Source organism: Bombus flavifrons, chromosome 3 (assembly GCF_040668555.2).
Source record: "Bombus flavifrons isolate JBK064 chromosome 3, iyBomFlav1_principal, whole genome shotgun sequence".
NCBI classification, from domain to species: domain Eukaryota; kingdom Metazoa; phylum Arthropoda; class Insecta; order Hymenoptera; family Apidae; genus Bombus; species Bombus flavifrons.
The window spans coordinates 9,292,173-9,309,292 of NC_138444.1; the positions used below are offsets into that span (position 1 = coordinate 9,292,173).

General features: G+C 37.9%; 1 protein-coding gene across 4 annotated transcripts in view; it reads right to left on the reverse strand.

The window, feature by feature from the left end:
• The window catches only part of CARPA (Carbonic anhydrase-related protein A), a 234,741-nt gene that overhangs the window by 98,506 nt on the left and 119,115 nt on the right, over positions 1–17,120 (reverse strand). For all 4 annotated transcript variants that reach the window (XM_069109131.1, XM_069109127.1, XM_069109130.1 and 1 more), the window contains exon 2: positions 12,829–12,876. In XM_069109131.1, the coding sequence (XP_068965232.1) occupies positions 12,829–12,876 (48 nt within the window). The remainder of the gene's footprint in view (positions 1–12,828; positions 12,877–17,120) is intronic.

Consider the following 17,120-nt stretch of genomic DNA (forward strand, 5'->3'; position numbering starts at 1 on the left):
TCTCTCCAAACAAACGCGATTCGTTGAAAAATTCAATCGGTCGAAAATTCTCATACGTTTCCGAGCTTTATTGTCAGAATAGAATAGGAATTAACGCGACACCGCGATTAAAATTTATTAATCCGCGAACAGCGAGACGACGACTGGCAGTGTTATCGTACCGTCGCTCAGGCAATCTTGTCATCGAAACCAGGCCAACGCACATTTATCTGTTTCGTTGGATAACAGGGATGCGATTGTTGCCTTTCATTCGGATTTATAAAATAAACCACGACCGCTTCCACTTTCAATGCGGACCCGGTTTTCACCTTAACGAAGCCCGTTTCATAAAGAGCTCGCTTAATAAGTTCCAAAAGGCCGCCTACGAGCTTAGATGTTCGTGGTTCGTCGCTTTGGAATAACTTGAAAATGGGGAAAAAACACAGAAGGAAAATAAAAGGGAAAAAGAAAAAATTCATTTTCGGTGAATAAGGGTAGTGACACGAATCAAACGATCTGCCATTATGATGGTAAAATTTCATTTTGTTCCAAGGATCTCCTCTTCTTCTGTTTCTTCTTATTTTGAAGGGATATTGTAACGCGAAGTAACGACAGGTCAACTGAAAATCATTCAGGTAAATCACGTAAATCTTCGAATATACTAACAAGCGAGAAAGCAGGGATGAATATTTTGATTAATCGATCGATTGTAAAAATTTGATTAACCGTCGCGATATACTATTATAAAATATATATTCACGATAATATGCACAATTACTGATTCAGTTCTAGATTGTTATTTAATTATTTAGTTATTAATTTTAGATTATTAATTATTTAAAATTATTAATTTTAGGTAATTAGTTGTAGATTGTTACAGCAAGCAAATCAATTTCGGTAAATGAATTCCAAAGCGTTCTGACTGATGTTTGTTTGAATTTTAAGAGATTTTTGACGCGGTTTATTATTTTTTTATCAATGCTGATATAACACTATTATTATTGAAATAATGCTTTCATGGAATTCTTATCGTATTTTCTAATTCATCGTTTTACAATATTTTACGACTATATCATTTGGATCGTTTCATAGACAGAAGAGAAATGTATCGTTTGTTATCTGGAACTTCATTTTTGTAACAGTTAATACGATTTTATGATAATAATCTTTTGCGATAACAATAGAATTCAGCGTCGAAACTATAAGTCGATCTGTAGCGTCTACCACGTGTAATTATTAAAATCTGTTAAAAATATATATTTAAGATCTGAGGAAATATTAATTACGTTCATCACGTTAATTCCACGTGGTAGACAAAAAAGCGATGAAATCGAAGAGAACGTATAACGCGTGGCCTCGTACTGAATCACCACGCGACAATATTGGAATAGGTGAAAAAGTGAAAATTACGAGCTACTACGACGTTATTTATGTGCAATTATCTTTATTTACTTCACGCTCTTCGTATAATGTTCGTTTGATTCAATAAAGAGATTGGAGATTCCTATCTTTTTCCCTTGTTTTGATTATTTACCGTTAATTTTCATATTGATAGACATTTAATAGACATTATTAATATGTTACAATCTACAACGAAATTATTACTACATTATTTTATTTTAATATTAAACACTTTGATATTAATTGAGAACTTGTTTGAGGCCAGCATTCTTAGTACCTGTTCGAAATATCCTATAAATCCTTGTAGGATTTGCACTTTGATATCTCAACGTTTCGCTTGAAACGTGGCCATTTGTGTGGATTCATTTGCAAACGGAAGGATTGTTCTATCGAGGTTCGTCAAGGTCAACCGTACTCTCCACGTCAAGTAGCTACGGAAAATTCGATGAAAGGAATCCGCCCCTGCGACGACCCTTTGTGTCGGATTGCCTTCCCCAGTGCATTGTCGAACGCACGACTTCAAGTCTGGGTCAAAGGGCAGCCCTGTTAGCCTTGTACGACCCTGCGGTGAACACAGAACTGATTTCGACACGACAGCGAATTCAGACACAATGGTAGATACCTCGCTTTCTTTTCGTGAAACGTCAATGAAACAAACGAGGAGGATAGATATATTCGTTTCTGTTTTACGCGGTTTTTTAGAGTCCTCGACCTACTATCCCATCGACCTCCTTCATCAATGAATGTAAAGGGTGTGATGAAATACGTACTACCTTGAAATCACTCGAAATTACAGATATTTTTCACTGAGAAATTTTATCGGGGTTTTTCTCTCCCTCCGAATATATGTATGTGTGCATCGATGTTACGACCAAAATTGATTGTATCGATATTCACTTTGGAAATTGCGACTTTTCAATTTTTGTTTCACAGCTTTGAATTTAATTAGTTTCGATGCAATTCTTTTTCGCGGATGTAGTATGCTTTTTCACAGATTTGTTGAAAAATTGATTCTTGACTCGAATTTTTATTTCCGATGAATAGGATAAAATTCGGGTGATAAGAGTGATTGAACATTTCCGAAATTTTATGTAAAAGTATCGGTTCAAACAATGTATTTATTGTGATTTTAATTTATAAGTTTATACTGCTCGACGCAAATAACGAGCTGAAAATCAAACTGGTGTGAGTCCAGATTTTCAAAATTTGACTTTAATCACGTTCATCTCAACTTGAAAAATACCATCCTTCATCTTCAGAATAAATTAAATTATACCTTTATAACGATATAAGCGATACGTTCTCGCGACTTAAAGAAATACAGTGGATATTTTATAATAATTATTGAGATATGTATAATTTTGTGTGCTGGACTGGGTTAAATGCGTAGTGGAGATACTTGTATGTGGGTGTCAGTGTGTAGAGGTATGTGTGTGTGCGCGTCGTTTCGAAAACAGATGAATGTAAACTATTCAGTCGGTTAACAGTCGAGTATAGAAGAAAGTACTGAGACGCGTGCAAGTATGTATCGATGAATATCTTAGAAATCGTCCATAAAATAAATATATAACTATTCTAATATTGATTCCAAATATAAATTTAGTGTTCCTATAACATTATTTCGGCTATCAAGATCCACAGTTTTCAACAATAATAAATATAGAAGTCTTTATTTTATGAAAACTAGACTGACTTACATCACTGTAATTCTCAACTCTTCAAACGCGTAGTCAGACACTAACAACAATGTTTCAAGATAAACGTGTCCCTAGTTCTCAAAGCCATTGGCGTTTAGTGAGAGATTCTTAATTAACTCCCTTATGCTCGCGGATTAAGCAAGATATGCTCTCTCTGGTGCACCGTCTGAGCATTTTAACAAGTGTATCATTAAGTCCCTTGCTGGCATACGTCATAGTGTAAATGAAGGCAGTCTCGTCTCGCGGTAGAAATTTCATTTTCACTTCGAAATAGTACTTCCAAGGGCCGGAAAAGTGCTCTTCAAATGTTGCACAAGGCTTGCCAACGGTTACCAGTTGCGTACCATCGCGAAACACGCGACCACGATGGGGGTCGGCTTAATCCCAAGCCACCTGGAGGAGTTTCATAGCATTGAAAATTTTTCATTCCCCAGCGCATTCCACGTCGAATATCTGTCCGGGAGTTCGTTTGTCATTCTCCTTTTTCACGCTTTCTCAAAAAATTCTTCTGTATTTCCAAGCTCTGTCATATATCCTGATACTTGAAAAAAATGTTTTATTTGGTATTAAAAAATCTTAATATTTAGCGGGTCTATTTTTAACTTCGTTGTTGCTGTGTTTTGTTATTTAAAGTCGCATCATTTGTCAGGATTACTGTCTTCTGCTATATTCTTTTATTATACTTTCAACTCATGTTGTATTATACTTGTTATTTCAAAATGTTTTATACAACGCGTACAATATACATACATATATACAGAGTGGTTGGTAACTGGTGGTACAAGCGGAAAGAGGGTGATTCTACGCGAAAAAAGAAGTCGAAAATATAGAATAAAAATTTTTCGTTTAAGGCTTTGTTTTCGAGAAAATCGACTTTGGATTTTCGCTCGGTACGCGTGCGGTACGTTATAACGGATCTCACTGTAGATCGTTGTCTCGATGAAAAAATTAAAAAAAAAAAAAAAATTTTTTATTCTATATTTTCGACTTCTTTTTTCGCGTAGAATCAGCCCCTTTCCGCTTGTACCACCAGTTACCAACCACCCTGTATATAAAAGTTTTCTATGATGAGTGTTCAAATAGGTTTCGTGAACCATTTTACATCCAACATTGTATCCACTGAGTACACGCAGCGAAGAGAAACGACAAAGTAGAGTCTACATATGACGATATTTTTCTCCACAGTCGGGATGAAATCAAAGATATGTTGAACGTATAGATAGACGAGCGTAAGATGGTACAGGTATATATCTACAGAGGGAGTCCGTTATTGGTTGTAAAAACGGCCGAGCCATCTGTCCGCGATATGAGACCTCGGTGCACCCTAAAAATCCACTCCTGAGCCATCAATGACAGTAATAAGTCACACAGAGTCCCCTGCTCTGATCTTGTAGTGGTCTGATCGTGCCTGCCAGTGAAATTCAATGACAAAATCCAGCGGTATGGATTCTTTGTTTCTCGAGGCAAACATTGTAGGCGACAGTTGTCCGGGCTCAAGGAAGACGATAGCGGGGGACAAACTGAATTTTCTGAGCCTGGAAAATTTAATAGTCGAGGACCTACTGTAGGCAGAGGGAGTAGTTGGGTAAGTTGGGCCTCTAGCAAACATAAGCGCCAACATCTTAGAAGAGCTAGTCCAAAGAACCCTATCAACAATATTTTTTGAAACGAATTACATACACCCACCCAAGAACTACTTCTCAGTCGAACTTGAGAATTACAAAACAATCTTTCCACGCTTGCAGGAAATTGAATTTCTTCTTAATGACTTGACTTAACACTTACCATTCGAGCGATATATTGATTTTTATTGAACCAACAAAATGGAGTTCTGCAAAGTTTGATTGAACAGCATAAAGCTTCACCGCAAGCGAAATGAACTCTAGCTCCAAGCACAAAAAATATAATATTCCAAAACCAGGAGAAAGAACAGCAAATAAGTAGAAGCGTAAATCAGGTTGCATTTGTGCCAGAATTCTCACTTTAGCCATACTTTGAAGTATCAGAGCGCGAATGAAAGCTCTAAATATATATATATGTCGGAGATGTATAGATGGCGGGCCTTTCTTTTGGAATTTTGGGAAGATTCCCAATACTTTCGGTTAAACTGTTTGTTTAAGCTGTTCAATATAGTATTATAACAGTGGACTTGAGGTTGAGGTGACACTGTCGGTCACCGAACGTAGCCACGGTCTCGGGATGAACGTAGAAGTACAAATGTTGAGGGACACACGTTGTATTAACAAACAAGTCCCGAGGCGGGAGCAATAACGGCTCTACGCGAGCCTAGTAACGGTGCCTGGAATTTTGTTGATAACCCTGATCAATATGCAATTGACAAGTGTGATCGTGTCAGTCTTTTATTTGTATGATCACCTTGGAGAGTTGATACACAACGTCAAACGATTAGTCTAAAAGATACCGAACGTCATAGCTAACGTCATTTCAAGAATAGCTTATAACTAAATGTTCAAAAAGTTGTCCCGTTGACCGTGGATTCGTTAAACCCGAGAACATGGTATATTTAAGAGTGACTTTACGTTATACAGTTAAACCTTGTTTAATCAACTCCTGTACATAATACTGTAAATATAAACCTTTGAACAACTATAATGGCTAGTCCTAATGAAGAAACACAAGGCGCCCCAAGAACCAGCACCAACCCAACAAACCCGATTAACCCGACATCAGAAGTGGGATCAGAGCCGTTTTTGTCCATGCGAGAGCATATAACAATCATGCGTGAGTTAATACGGACGCTTGTGACAGAACCGGGTGCGGAAACGAAGAATCTATCGCTTCCGCGTTTTAACCCAGAAATCGCAGGTTCTGACCCAGCTGCATGGTGTGCAGTAGTAAATCTGATTATGAAAGAAAATCCCTTGCAAGGCAGTGTGTTATATACTGCTTTGAGTTGTGCTCTAGAAGGTACAGCAGTGCAATGGCTAACGTAAGTATTGGTTGGTAGAGATATTACTTGGACAAAATTTAAAGACCTTTTCACTGCGCGTTTTGGTGGTAAAGAAACAGCTACCTCAGCGCTAATGAAGATGTCTCATGAAAAACCACTGAAAGATGAAACTATAGGAGCTTTTGGTATACGTCTCCGTTCCTTCCTGAAGGCAAGATGGGAAAATTTAACTATGGCTGAGGTGATCAACGCTACTGTTCTTTTCCAATTGGCTACGCAAGATCAGCGTTTTGAACGGGTTGCACTTACAAGTGATATTAAGACTGAGGATGAATTTCTAAGGGAAATGAGAGCTTTCTCTTACGCAAAGAAGAGGCCGGTGATTGTTACGGACAACTTTTCTGCGGGTCCTGAAGCTAAACGTCATAAGCCGCCGGATTACCGGATTAAGTGTCATTACTGTGGTAACCTCGGACATAAAGTGATGGAGTGTCAAAAAAGGATAAAATTTGGGAAACAGAGGAACACACGAAACCCGAACGAAAGTCAATCAGCCGCTACATCGAAGGTGATATGTTTCAAGTGTCGAGAGGAGGGTCATATTGCGCCCAGTTGCCCAATGTTGCGGAAAGGGAAAAATAACGGCAGTACACCTAAAGGAGGCAGTAACTCCAAAAACGAGAAACGGGTTGATTTCTGTGTAACGGAAGCTTCCATTGGTAAATTAATTCATCTGGGTGAGTCGTATCCATTTTACTTCGACTCAGGGGCTGAGTGTTCGTTAATTAAAGAATCCGTGGCATTGAAATTTTCCGGTAAAAGAAAGACTAATACAGTAATGATGCGTGGAATAGGAGATACCTGTGTTAAATGTACTTCGCAAATTTTGTCTTTAGTATGTATTAATGGATTTACATTGGAGATAATTTTTCATGTTCTTGCTGATAGTCACTTAAAATATGATATAATGATTGGTCGTGAAATTTTGAGCCAGGGTTTTGATGTAAATATTACTCAAAACGGCATTGTTATTAATAGAGCAAAAATAATTAGTGCGTGTAGTAAAGTCAAAGAAAACGAAATCAATATTAATGAGGTTGACACTGATATTATAGGGAATGATAAAAACCGTTTGATTTCTGTTCTTGAAAAATTCAAAGACTCGTTTATTACGGGGTTTCCACGAGCTCGCGTTAATACGGGACAATTAGAGATACGGTTAATAGATCCTAACGTCACTGTGCAAAGAAGTCCTTACCGGCTTAGTGAGGAAGAGCGAAGACTTGTACGTGAAAGAATAAGCAAATTAATAGAGGCGAAAATTGTACGGCCCAGCAATTCTCCTTTCGCGAGCCCCATATTACTTGTTAAAAAGAAGGATGGCTCAGAGAGACTATGCGTGGATTACAGAGAATTAAATAAAAACACGGTTGCGGATCGGTTTCTTTTACCTCTAATAGCGGATCAAATCGCGAGATTGCAGAAAGCTAAGTACTTTATTTCCTTGGATATGGCCAGTGGGTTTCATCAAATTCCTATTCATCCAAATTCCACGGAGTATACAGCGTTTGTTACTCCAGACGGGCAATACGAATACATAACAATGCCGTTTGGGTTGAAAAATGCACCGTCCGTCTTTCAGAGAGCAATTTTTAAGGCCTTAGGAGATCTTGCTTATTCGTACGTAGTTGTATATTTGGATGATGTACTAATTACCGCTGATTCGGTTGACCAGGCTTTAGAAAGATTAGATATCGTATTGAACACCCTTGTGAACGCTGGATTTTCTTTTAATTTCTCTAAATGCTCTTTTCTAAAAACTTCGGTTCTCTATTTGGGTTATGTTATTCACAACGGTGAAGTTCGCCCCAACCCGGGTAAAATACAAGCCTTGAGTTCTTTATCCGCACCGACGACCGTTACGTAGCTCAGGCAGTTTATTGGTTTGGCTTCTTATTTTCGAAAATTTGTTCCAAAATTCTCACAAATAATGAAGCCTTTATATGCACTTACTTCTAGTAATAAAAATATAAGCTGGACGGATAGGCACGAAAAGATAAGACAAAGAATAATATCAATTCTCACCGATGAACCAGTGTTGATGATATTTGATCCTAAATATCCTATAGAATTACATACCGATGCCAGTCTAGATGGATATGGGGCTATTTTGATGCAGAAAGTTGAAGGGAAAAACAGAGTAGTGGAATATTATAGCAAAAGAACTAGTCCTGCTGAATCCAGATATCACTCGTATGAGTTGGAGACGTTAGCAGTAGTTAACGCTATTAAACATTTCCGACACTATTTGCATGGACGAGAGTTCCTTGTTGTAACGGATTGTAATTCTTTGAAGGCGTCCAGCAATAAAGTAAATTTAAATGACAGGGTTCACAGGTGGTGGGCGTATTTACAAACCTTTAATTTTAACATTATGTATCGCGAAGGAAAACGAATGGCTCATGTAGATTTCTTTTCGCGGAATCCTATAGATATTGATCGCGTAGAAATTAACAAAATTAAAGAAAAGGAAATTAATCTGACTGAAATTTCTAAAGGATGGTTGTTAGCGGAACAGCGTCGCGATCCTCAAATTTCGGAAATTGTTACTAAGTTACAAAATGATGAACTCGCGGAGGATATTGCAAGTACGTACGAATTACGGTCTAGTACCCTTTACCGCAAAATACAAAGAAAAGGCAGGACTCTCAGTTTGCCTATTGTCCCAAGAGGTTTTAGGTGGTCCGTAATTAATCATGTGCACCAGTCAATTATGCATTTAGGTTGGGATAAAACGCTTGAAAAGCTGTATGAGTATCACTGGTTTAGAGGAATGGCGAAATATGTTCGTAAATTCGTGGAGAACTGTCATGCTTGTCAGGTTTCCAAGACGAGTTCAGGTAAAGTTCAAGCTGAACTATATCCTATACCTAAAATCAGCATACCTTGGCATACGGTTCACATGGATATTACGGGCAAGTTAAGTGGAAAGAGTGACTTGAAAGAATATGTTATTGTTTTGATTGATGCTTTTACTAAATTTGTATTTTTGCACCATACGCGTAAGTTGGATTCCTTTAATACTGTTAAAGCACTCAAGTCAGCTATATTCTTATTCGGGAGTCCTTGCCGAGTAATAGCGGATCAAGGTAGATGCTTTACTGGTAAAGAGTTCAAAGATTTTTGTAGTGAAAAACAAATTAAACTACACTTGATAGCAACCGGTGCCAGTAGAGCTAACGGGCAGGTGGAGCGTGTTATGGGTACTTTGAAAAACATGTTCACTACAGTGGAGACGACCGGCCGCACGTGGCAAGATGCGATTGGTGAAATACAATTGGCTTTGAATTGCACTACCAATCGTGTGACAAAATCAAGTCCATTAGAGTTATTGACCGGCAAAGCAGCAAGACCCTTCGGTTTGTTGTTGCCTGATAATATGGAAGAAAGAGAAATAGTTATCTCCGATGTAAGACAGCAAGCTATAAAGAACATTGAGATTAACGCTAAGTACGATAAAGAAAGATATGATAAAACTAAGGCTAAGGTAGTTAGATTTAATCTTGGAGATTTTGTGTTGCGCAAAAACGAAGAGAGAAATCAAACCAAATTGGATCCAAAGTTTAGGGGCCCATTTGTAATAGCAGAGATTTTAGAAGGAAACAGGTACGTTTTAAAGACGTTGGATGGTAAACGATCATACAAGTACAGTCATGATAAGTTAAGGAAAATGCCAGATAGTTGCATTCCTGCTGAGTTGGATATCTGTAGTAATGGTGATGGAAGTGACAATGACAGTTTGAGTACACCGATCCAGGAGGAACATTAACACTATGACCATAACATCTAGCATAGTGTTTCCTCGTACACAATGTATTATGTTCATGGTATCTAGTATCGATTTTTGAGGAGCATTAACACTATGACCATAACATCTAGCATGGTGTTTCCTCGTACGTTATGAACACCTAGTACGTTATAACGCCAAGTTCAGTGTTCTCATGTGCATCCAGTGTGGTGATGAGAACGAAGTTCAGTGTTCTCATGTGCATCCAGTGTGGTGATGAGAACGAAGTTCAGTGTTCTCATGAGCGCCCATTGTGGTAATGTGATGAAATTTAGTGTGTACTTTAGTGTGTACGACCATGTACGACCAGTAGTATTGAGGTGTGAACAGGTGTTAAATTGAATAAACTGATGACTGGTGGTTCACAGGATGCAACTAGCACTTTGGACGAAATTGTAATGTTACTGATTGTTGTGTTTCGATTTATTAAAGAGCATTTCATCGGAATCTTTGTTGTTGAACTGGGCCCTTGACTAATTGGAATATTTAGTTAGATTGTAAAATGTCAATTGTGTTAAGTCTAATGTTAAGAAAATCGAATATTTTAGATGCACCCGAGGACGGGTGATTGTCAGGATGGCCGTGTCGGAGATGTATAGATGGCGGGCCTTTCTTTTGGAATTTTGGGAAGATTCCCAATACTTTCGGTTAAACTGTTTGTTTAAGCTGTTCAATATAGTATTATAACAGTGGACTTGAGGTTGAGGTGACACTGTCGGTCACCGAACGTAGCCACGGTCTCGGGATGAACGTAGAAGTACAAATGTTGAGGGACACACGTTGTATTAACAAACAAGTCCCGAGGCGGGAGCAATAACGGCTCTACGCGAGCCTAGTAACGGTGCCTGGAATTTTGTTGATAACCCTGATCAATATGCAATTGACAAGTGTGATCGTGTCAGTCTTTTATTTGTATGATCACCTTGGAGAGTTGATACACAACGTCAAACGATTAGTCTAAAAGATACCGAACGTCATAGCTAACGTCATTTCAAGAATAGCTTATAACTAAATGTTCAAAAAGTTGTCCCGTTGACCGTGGATTCGTTAAACCCGAGAACATGGTATATTTAAGAGTGACTTTACGTTATACAGTTAAACCTTGTTTAATCAACTCCTGTACATAATACTGTAAATATAAACCTTTGAACAACTATAATGGCTAGTCCTAATGAAGAAACACAAGGCGCCCCAAGAACCAGCACCAACCCAACAAACCCGATTAACCCGACATATATATACATATATATATACACACAGTGAGACGAAGGTCGAATGTGAGAAAGTTCACGCGATAAAAAGGAATTCGACCGAGAAGCGAAGCGAAAATTTTGCGGAAAGGGGCAGGTCGAGGCTTTATAGGAACCGTGCCTTAACCCAGGTTATACGGCACTGTATCTCTTGTGGCAGCTGGCTCACATGGCGGAACAACACTAAACTCGAGGCTCTCGTGCCTCGCACGACCCTATCGGGTGGCCGTCTTATTTTTAATAAAAACTCGGCGGCGCGGCGAGATTAAAAAATTCGTGCCGGCGCCACGAGCCACTCGATGGCGTCGTAACTTAAAATTAAGAAAATTAGGAGACCTTCGCGTCGCCACCAACCCCGTATATCACGGAAACTGATCAATTTTTCTTGTCTCCGACAACTTAAATCCCGAAACCTTCTTGTTACCTCGAGAATGATCGAAATTAGGTATGGATTAATTGGATGATGAATTTTTAACAATGCACAAGTGGACTATATTACCTGTGTTGTATGTTAATGAACAAGCGAGTCGAATAATTTATTTCTCTGCAGTAGAATTTTAAAAATAATTTGAAGACACATAAAGGGCAAAGCATAATATTTAGCTTATAAAAAAGAAGATGCTACAGTTCATGTGCAATCTTTGAATTACTAATATACAGGGTCTTTAGTAACTGGTGGTACAAGCGGAAAGGGGGTGATTCTACGCGAAAAAAGAAGTCGAAAATATAGAATAAAAATTTTGTTTCTTAATTTTTCTTTTTTTTTAATTTTTCCATCGAGACAACGATCTACAGTGAGATCCGTTATAACAAGACGTGATAAAGTGCACGCGTACCGAGCGAAAATTCAAAGTCGATTTTCTCGAAAACAAAGCCTGAAACGAAAAATTTTTATTGTATATTTTCGACTTCTTTTTTCGCGTAGAATCACCCCCTTTCCGCTTGTACCACCAGTTACCAATGACCCTGTAAATGCATCGAATTATTCGGAAGTTCATTGCGTCTTAATGCATCATAAAAATAAGATAGGAAGACAAACTTTCATATAGAAAGAAATTGAAAGAAAGAAAATAAGTATGTAAGCTTCTGCATAGAAACAAAATGTCGATTTATCGTAACATAGCTTCTTAATATAGTCCCGGAGGTATCAGCTCGTCAGAGAACTTTTTCAATATTAGCCTTACCGTAGACAACCGGAGAAAGAGTGATTTTTAACGCGGAATCTTTCCGATATCTCATTATTCCGTCGAGTTCTCGAAAGACCGGAACGTTGCTCGACGAACTTGACGCAATCGATTGTGAAATCCTCGAATATTAATGGAAATTAATTCGTGCCGATTAATTTCTCTTTCTGAGCAGCCCGGTATCGGTATCGATTCGCAATTACACAGGCGATTACTTTATCCGGCAACTCGGAAAATTGATGGAAATTCCTTTGGAAATCAGATTTTCCAAAATGAAGGGAGTCAGCGCGATGTAATATTAGTCACTGGGTGGAGGCAAGGGGGGCGGGGAAATTCTCATCAAAGAGATACTACATTTCCTTTTTACTTCTATTTTACTCGTTACTTATGAAAATGAACTATATCGTGATATTTGTTTAACGCGAAGATTAAAAATAAGGATATATTTATATCATTTAAATCTTTGGTCTTAATATTTTGAGATCTTATGAGTTTACACTCTGGAAGTCTTTCCCTGTTAGTTGAATTACCGACGGATTTAGGTGGATTAAAGACTTACCTGAAATTCCGTCGTAGGTCCACCATTCGTCCCAACTGGCCTCGGATTCTGTAAAGCAATGAAACACAACTATTATCGAAGTGTTTGGAACTCGGCAACACACTATGTATTGCTTAACTGTTATGTACGATCCATTTATATACAACAAATAATAGAATACTAGAATAATATATTGATGTTCTAATTGGAAAATAATAAACCTGATTTGTTATTTGTCAAACTTGTTATTGGAATAGCGATGATATTGAAATTAAAAATATAAATTAATAGATTTGTATGTCCGAAGCGTGAAAAGGGATATATTTTACGTTGTACAGTGAATTAATGCATGGTATTTGCCAGTTTCTTAACTCGTATATCTTTAGAAACTTCTGCTACACCGGTGAGAACTTTAAAGTTCCATCAAGCAACGAAGAGCATCGATCAATTGAACTTCTTAGCGTCGAGAAATGATCGATCAATCGATTGATAATGGTGATTCAGAATTGAAACTGAAGAATGCGATCAACAGTAAGACTGTAACTCTTGAAACGAGATATTTTCTTTCAAAAGTTTCTTTCAAGGAATTATACGACTATGTAATAATTCTATGTTACTTCGTTACAAGCTGACATTGACGTACTACGTTTCAGTTTATTATCTTTTTCAATTAATTTACATATACACTTAGATTCTTACTTCTTCAAAACTGTGATTGTAGAAAGAAATTGCGAGGGTTTGGTCGCAAATTTGTCAATATTTCATGAAATTTGAAGAAATTGATGCGTTTGTGATACTGTGATAACAATATATTTGTTGAACCACGGGAAATTTTTCAATGTCTCTACGTTCACGCAAAATTTAAATATAAGGAAAGGAAACCAGACCACAGTTTCAAAACCCCGTAAAACATTTAATCTCTGGGCTCGATAATCACAGAAAAAGCACCATAAAAACCAGACTAACCAGCGTCCGTTTTCGAAGCTTATGAAATTTCAAACGCCTTCTGAGAAAGCAACATAGGATTCCTAAACGTAACAGCGCAAGATCGTTGATTGCACCGTAAAAACCTTCTTCAAATTTCCATTCAAAAAACAGAAAAAAGTGCCCGATACTCTTCGCATCTAGCCATATACACTCCATACAGAAAAAAGAAAAACAAAAAAAAAAAAAAAGAAATGCTGGAAATCTGCAAACGCGATGAGAGATCGGATCGGAAACGGTAATCGTTAAATCGCTTAAAATTCAGCGAGCGAGAGTGTCTCGTCTCGGAGCACTCAACGTCCTCATAATTGAATTCTCATTCCACGAGGAACACTTTATCTTCCGCATTACCGCGTCCCTTTCCATATTCATTACTTTTTCCGCCTCGAAACAGCCGGCCGGTGCTGTCGAGAGCCAGGGCTCGTCGTTTTTTCTATATGCAAATCATCCGGCGTTCCATCCGTGGCGAACGTTTTAATGCCCTAAGCGTATCGAATAGTTCGAGATTCTCCCTCGAACAATTATTGCTTGGAGCTCCGGTTTTCTAGTCGACCCTCGTCCACGTGCGCACGTCAAACCTTCTCTCTTCTCCTCCATCGTTTCTCTTCGCTCTATTACTCTATGTCCCTCTCCAACATTCTCTCTATCTAGCTTTCCGCTCTTGCCACCACAGTCGTCAGACTCTCGGCCTGACCAAAGCGCGACTCATTCCACTTCCGACGGTGACCCATATTCGATTATCTGGATGCATGCCATCCAACCCCGCACGGGCAAACTAATTGCCTCAAATTGGAAAACTTTCTCGGCCTGTCCTGATCTCCGCCCTCTCCTCTCGCCATTGTCAATCTCCCATGCTTCTCTATACCGTGTCCTATCTCGATGCGAGCCATGATCGTTTCACATCCTTGTTCTCTTAATTCGCGATAGAGTTCATCGGGTGTGTTACGGATACAGTGCGGATAATTACGCAAATTTATATTTTTACGAATGTAATTGAAAAAACTGAACGCAGACGTAAATTTGTTTTACCTACTAAATATCGTAACAAATACTACGGTAAAGCTATCTCATACGTTTTTGCGTATTATGTGCACTCTGTGCATTTTCCAACGAACGCTACGAAGGTGTATGCATCAACAAATTTCCTGCTACAAAAAGTACTTGATGGCAAGAAAATGAAACCGTAATTCATCAATAAATCTTAGAAATAAATTATTTTCACCAATGAGAAAACAAGTGCGCTTGAACAATTTTCCATTGAGTTCTGTTTTTTCAATTAGTTCCTAAAATAAAGGAAACGCCGTGTCGTTCCTTTAAACGATCGAATGGTCAAAGGTTCGAAAAATAAGAGTTCGTATAGTGCCGGGACAAAAAAGAAAGTTATTTAATTGCGTCGAATTGCGCAACGAGGGACGAACCGCTTTTGCCGTCGTTTACGTAGCAGCGTAACGAGCGCTGTTAAACATCGAAGGAGAAATGAACCGTGGTCCGTTTGGCGGAAGGCAAGAAGGAACCGCTTGTCGATGAAACGTTTCTACAGAATGCACAGACTAGACGGTTGGCGCGTGTACGAAGACGCGAGGAACCAAAGGGAGAAGAAGTAAAACGAAAGGACGAAGAATTTAAACGAAACAGCGGAACGAGGATGGCTTCTTTTCTATTTCGCTCGCGGTAATTTCACTTTAATTATGTTTTTTACATCTTCGCAAAACCTGTTTGCAATTTCCTCCTCGGCCACCGTTTCAGAATATTTCTCGTATGTTCCGAAGATCGAACTTGAAACTTTTCTTTTTTCAGTTTCTCATTTTCTTCTCTTTTATTATCCAGCTGAATTGACTTTATAGTAACTGTTAACATGTTCAGCCTGTCATTCCTTGAATAGAAAACTCTATGATTACGAAGTTAAGAGATAATAAAGGACATAATCAATTGTGAACAGGACATTTTTAGTTTTCCCAAATATGAATATCACATAATTTATCTTCCGTAAGAATGACACGATGAAGCGACTTGTTAAAAAATAAAGAGACCATGGGTAAAGACATCGTTATAACTGCGACATTGATAACCATAGTAACGAGTGAACTTTTTCGATTAATATTGTAGATTGATATTAATAGATTACCGAACAGACACGTGCATTTTCCATTTCACCTCGTTACAATTGCGATATTCTAAATGTAAATTCAGAATAGTCTAATTTAATTTAATCTAATCTAATTATACTATAATTTCTTCGATTTTTTCCACGCTATTTCTAATATAGAACGTTTCGTGAAATGGACGTTTTAGGAAATAGCGAAGCTAGTTTTAAACTATCGATATGATGATTAAAATTTCTGAAATAGGTTCGAAAGATACCCGTATGTTTATTAATTGATTTTGAAACATGAATGCGAAAGAATATTCCAAGTAATATATTGTTAACTTACTGAAATTTAATAATTACGTATTTAAATAATATTTTAACAGTTTGTAATCTCAGATATTCCAGTTACGATTTTATATTAGCTCTTGCAAGGCTTACTCGAGGGCAGAATTAATTTTAGATTGAAGTAAGATCGAATTAATTTCTTACTAACTATCGCAAAGGCTTAGTTCATGCAATATTGCACTACTGTGAACTTCTATCGCAAGTGGCCTGGGACAGCGCTTCGGGGAATTCGAAGTGTATTATCCCATAGAAATAAGTTTAGTATCCAGTTTCTACCGGGTCTAAGTATTATCTCTTGTCTATCTCTCACGTCAACTACTTTATTTTAAAAACCACTTTCTCAAAAATTGCACTATCAAATTACTCCATCGATACTCCATATATTACCAGTAATTTAGAAAATCATGTTAATATTGCACACATTAATAGAAATGAATAGCGATAGGAAAACTAAAAATACTATAATATTCGAAATTTCGAACAAAGTCAATCTTTCTTATGTTCGTCATAAATTCCTTCGCGCGATGTAAATTTTATAACAGTACCTATTTCTTAATAAGAGAAAATAATACAGAAGTCCATAAAACGATAATTACTGTGAGAAACGCAAACTCAGAAAAGTAAACACTGTGTAAGATTTTAACAAGTTTCGCACGTAATATATTCATAAACATTTCCGATAGTAAGTGTTCGAATATTTTCGCGAGTCGCTGTACCTTCTGGACTAAACTCCTGCACATCAAACATTCAAAAACCTAAATTGTACCGTGCTCGATAAACAGCCATCCCACTATTCCACGATTCGTTTTCCACTTTCCATACTCCTCCCGCTCCCCCATGTCACTCCTTCCTCAAGCAATTGTAACAGCAACCGTGTCGTCGTCCAATTTTCAGC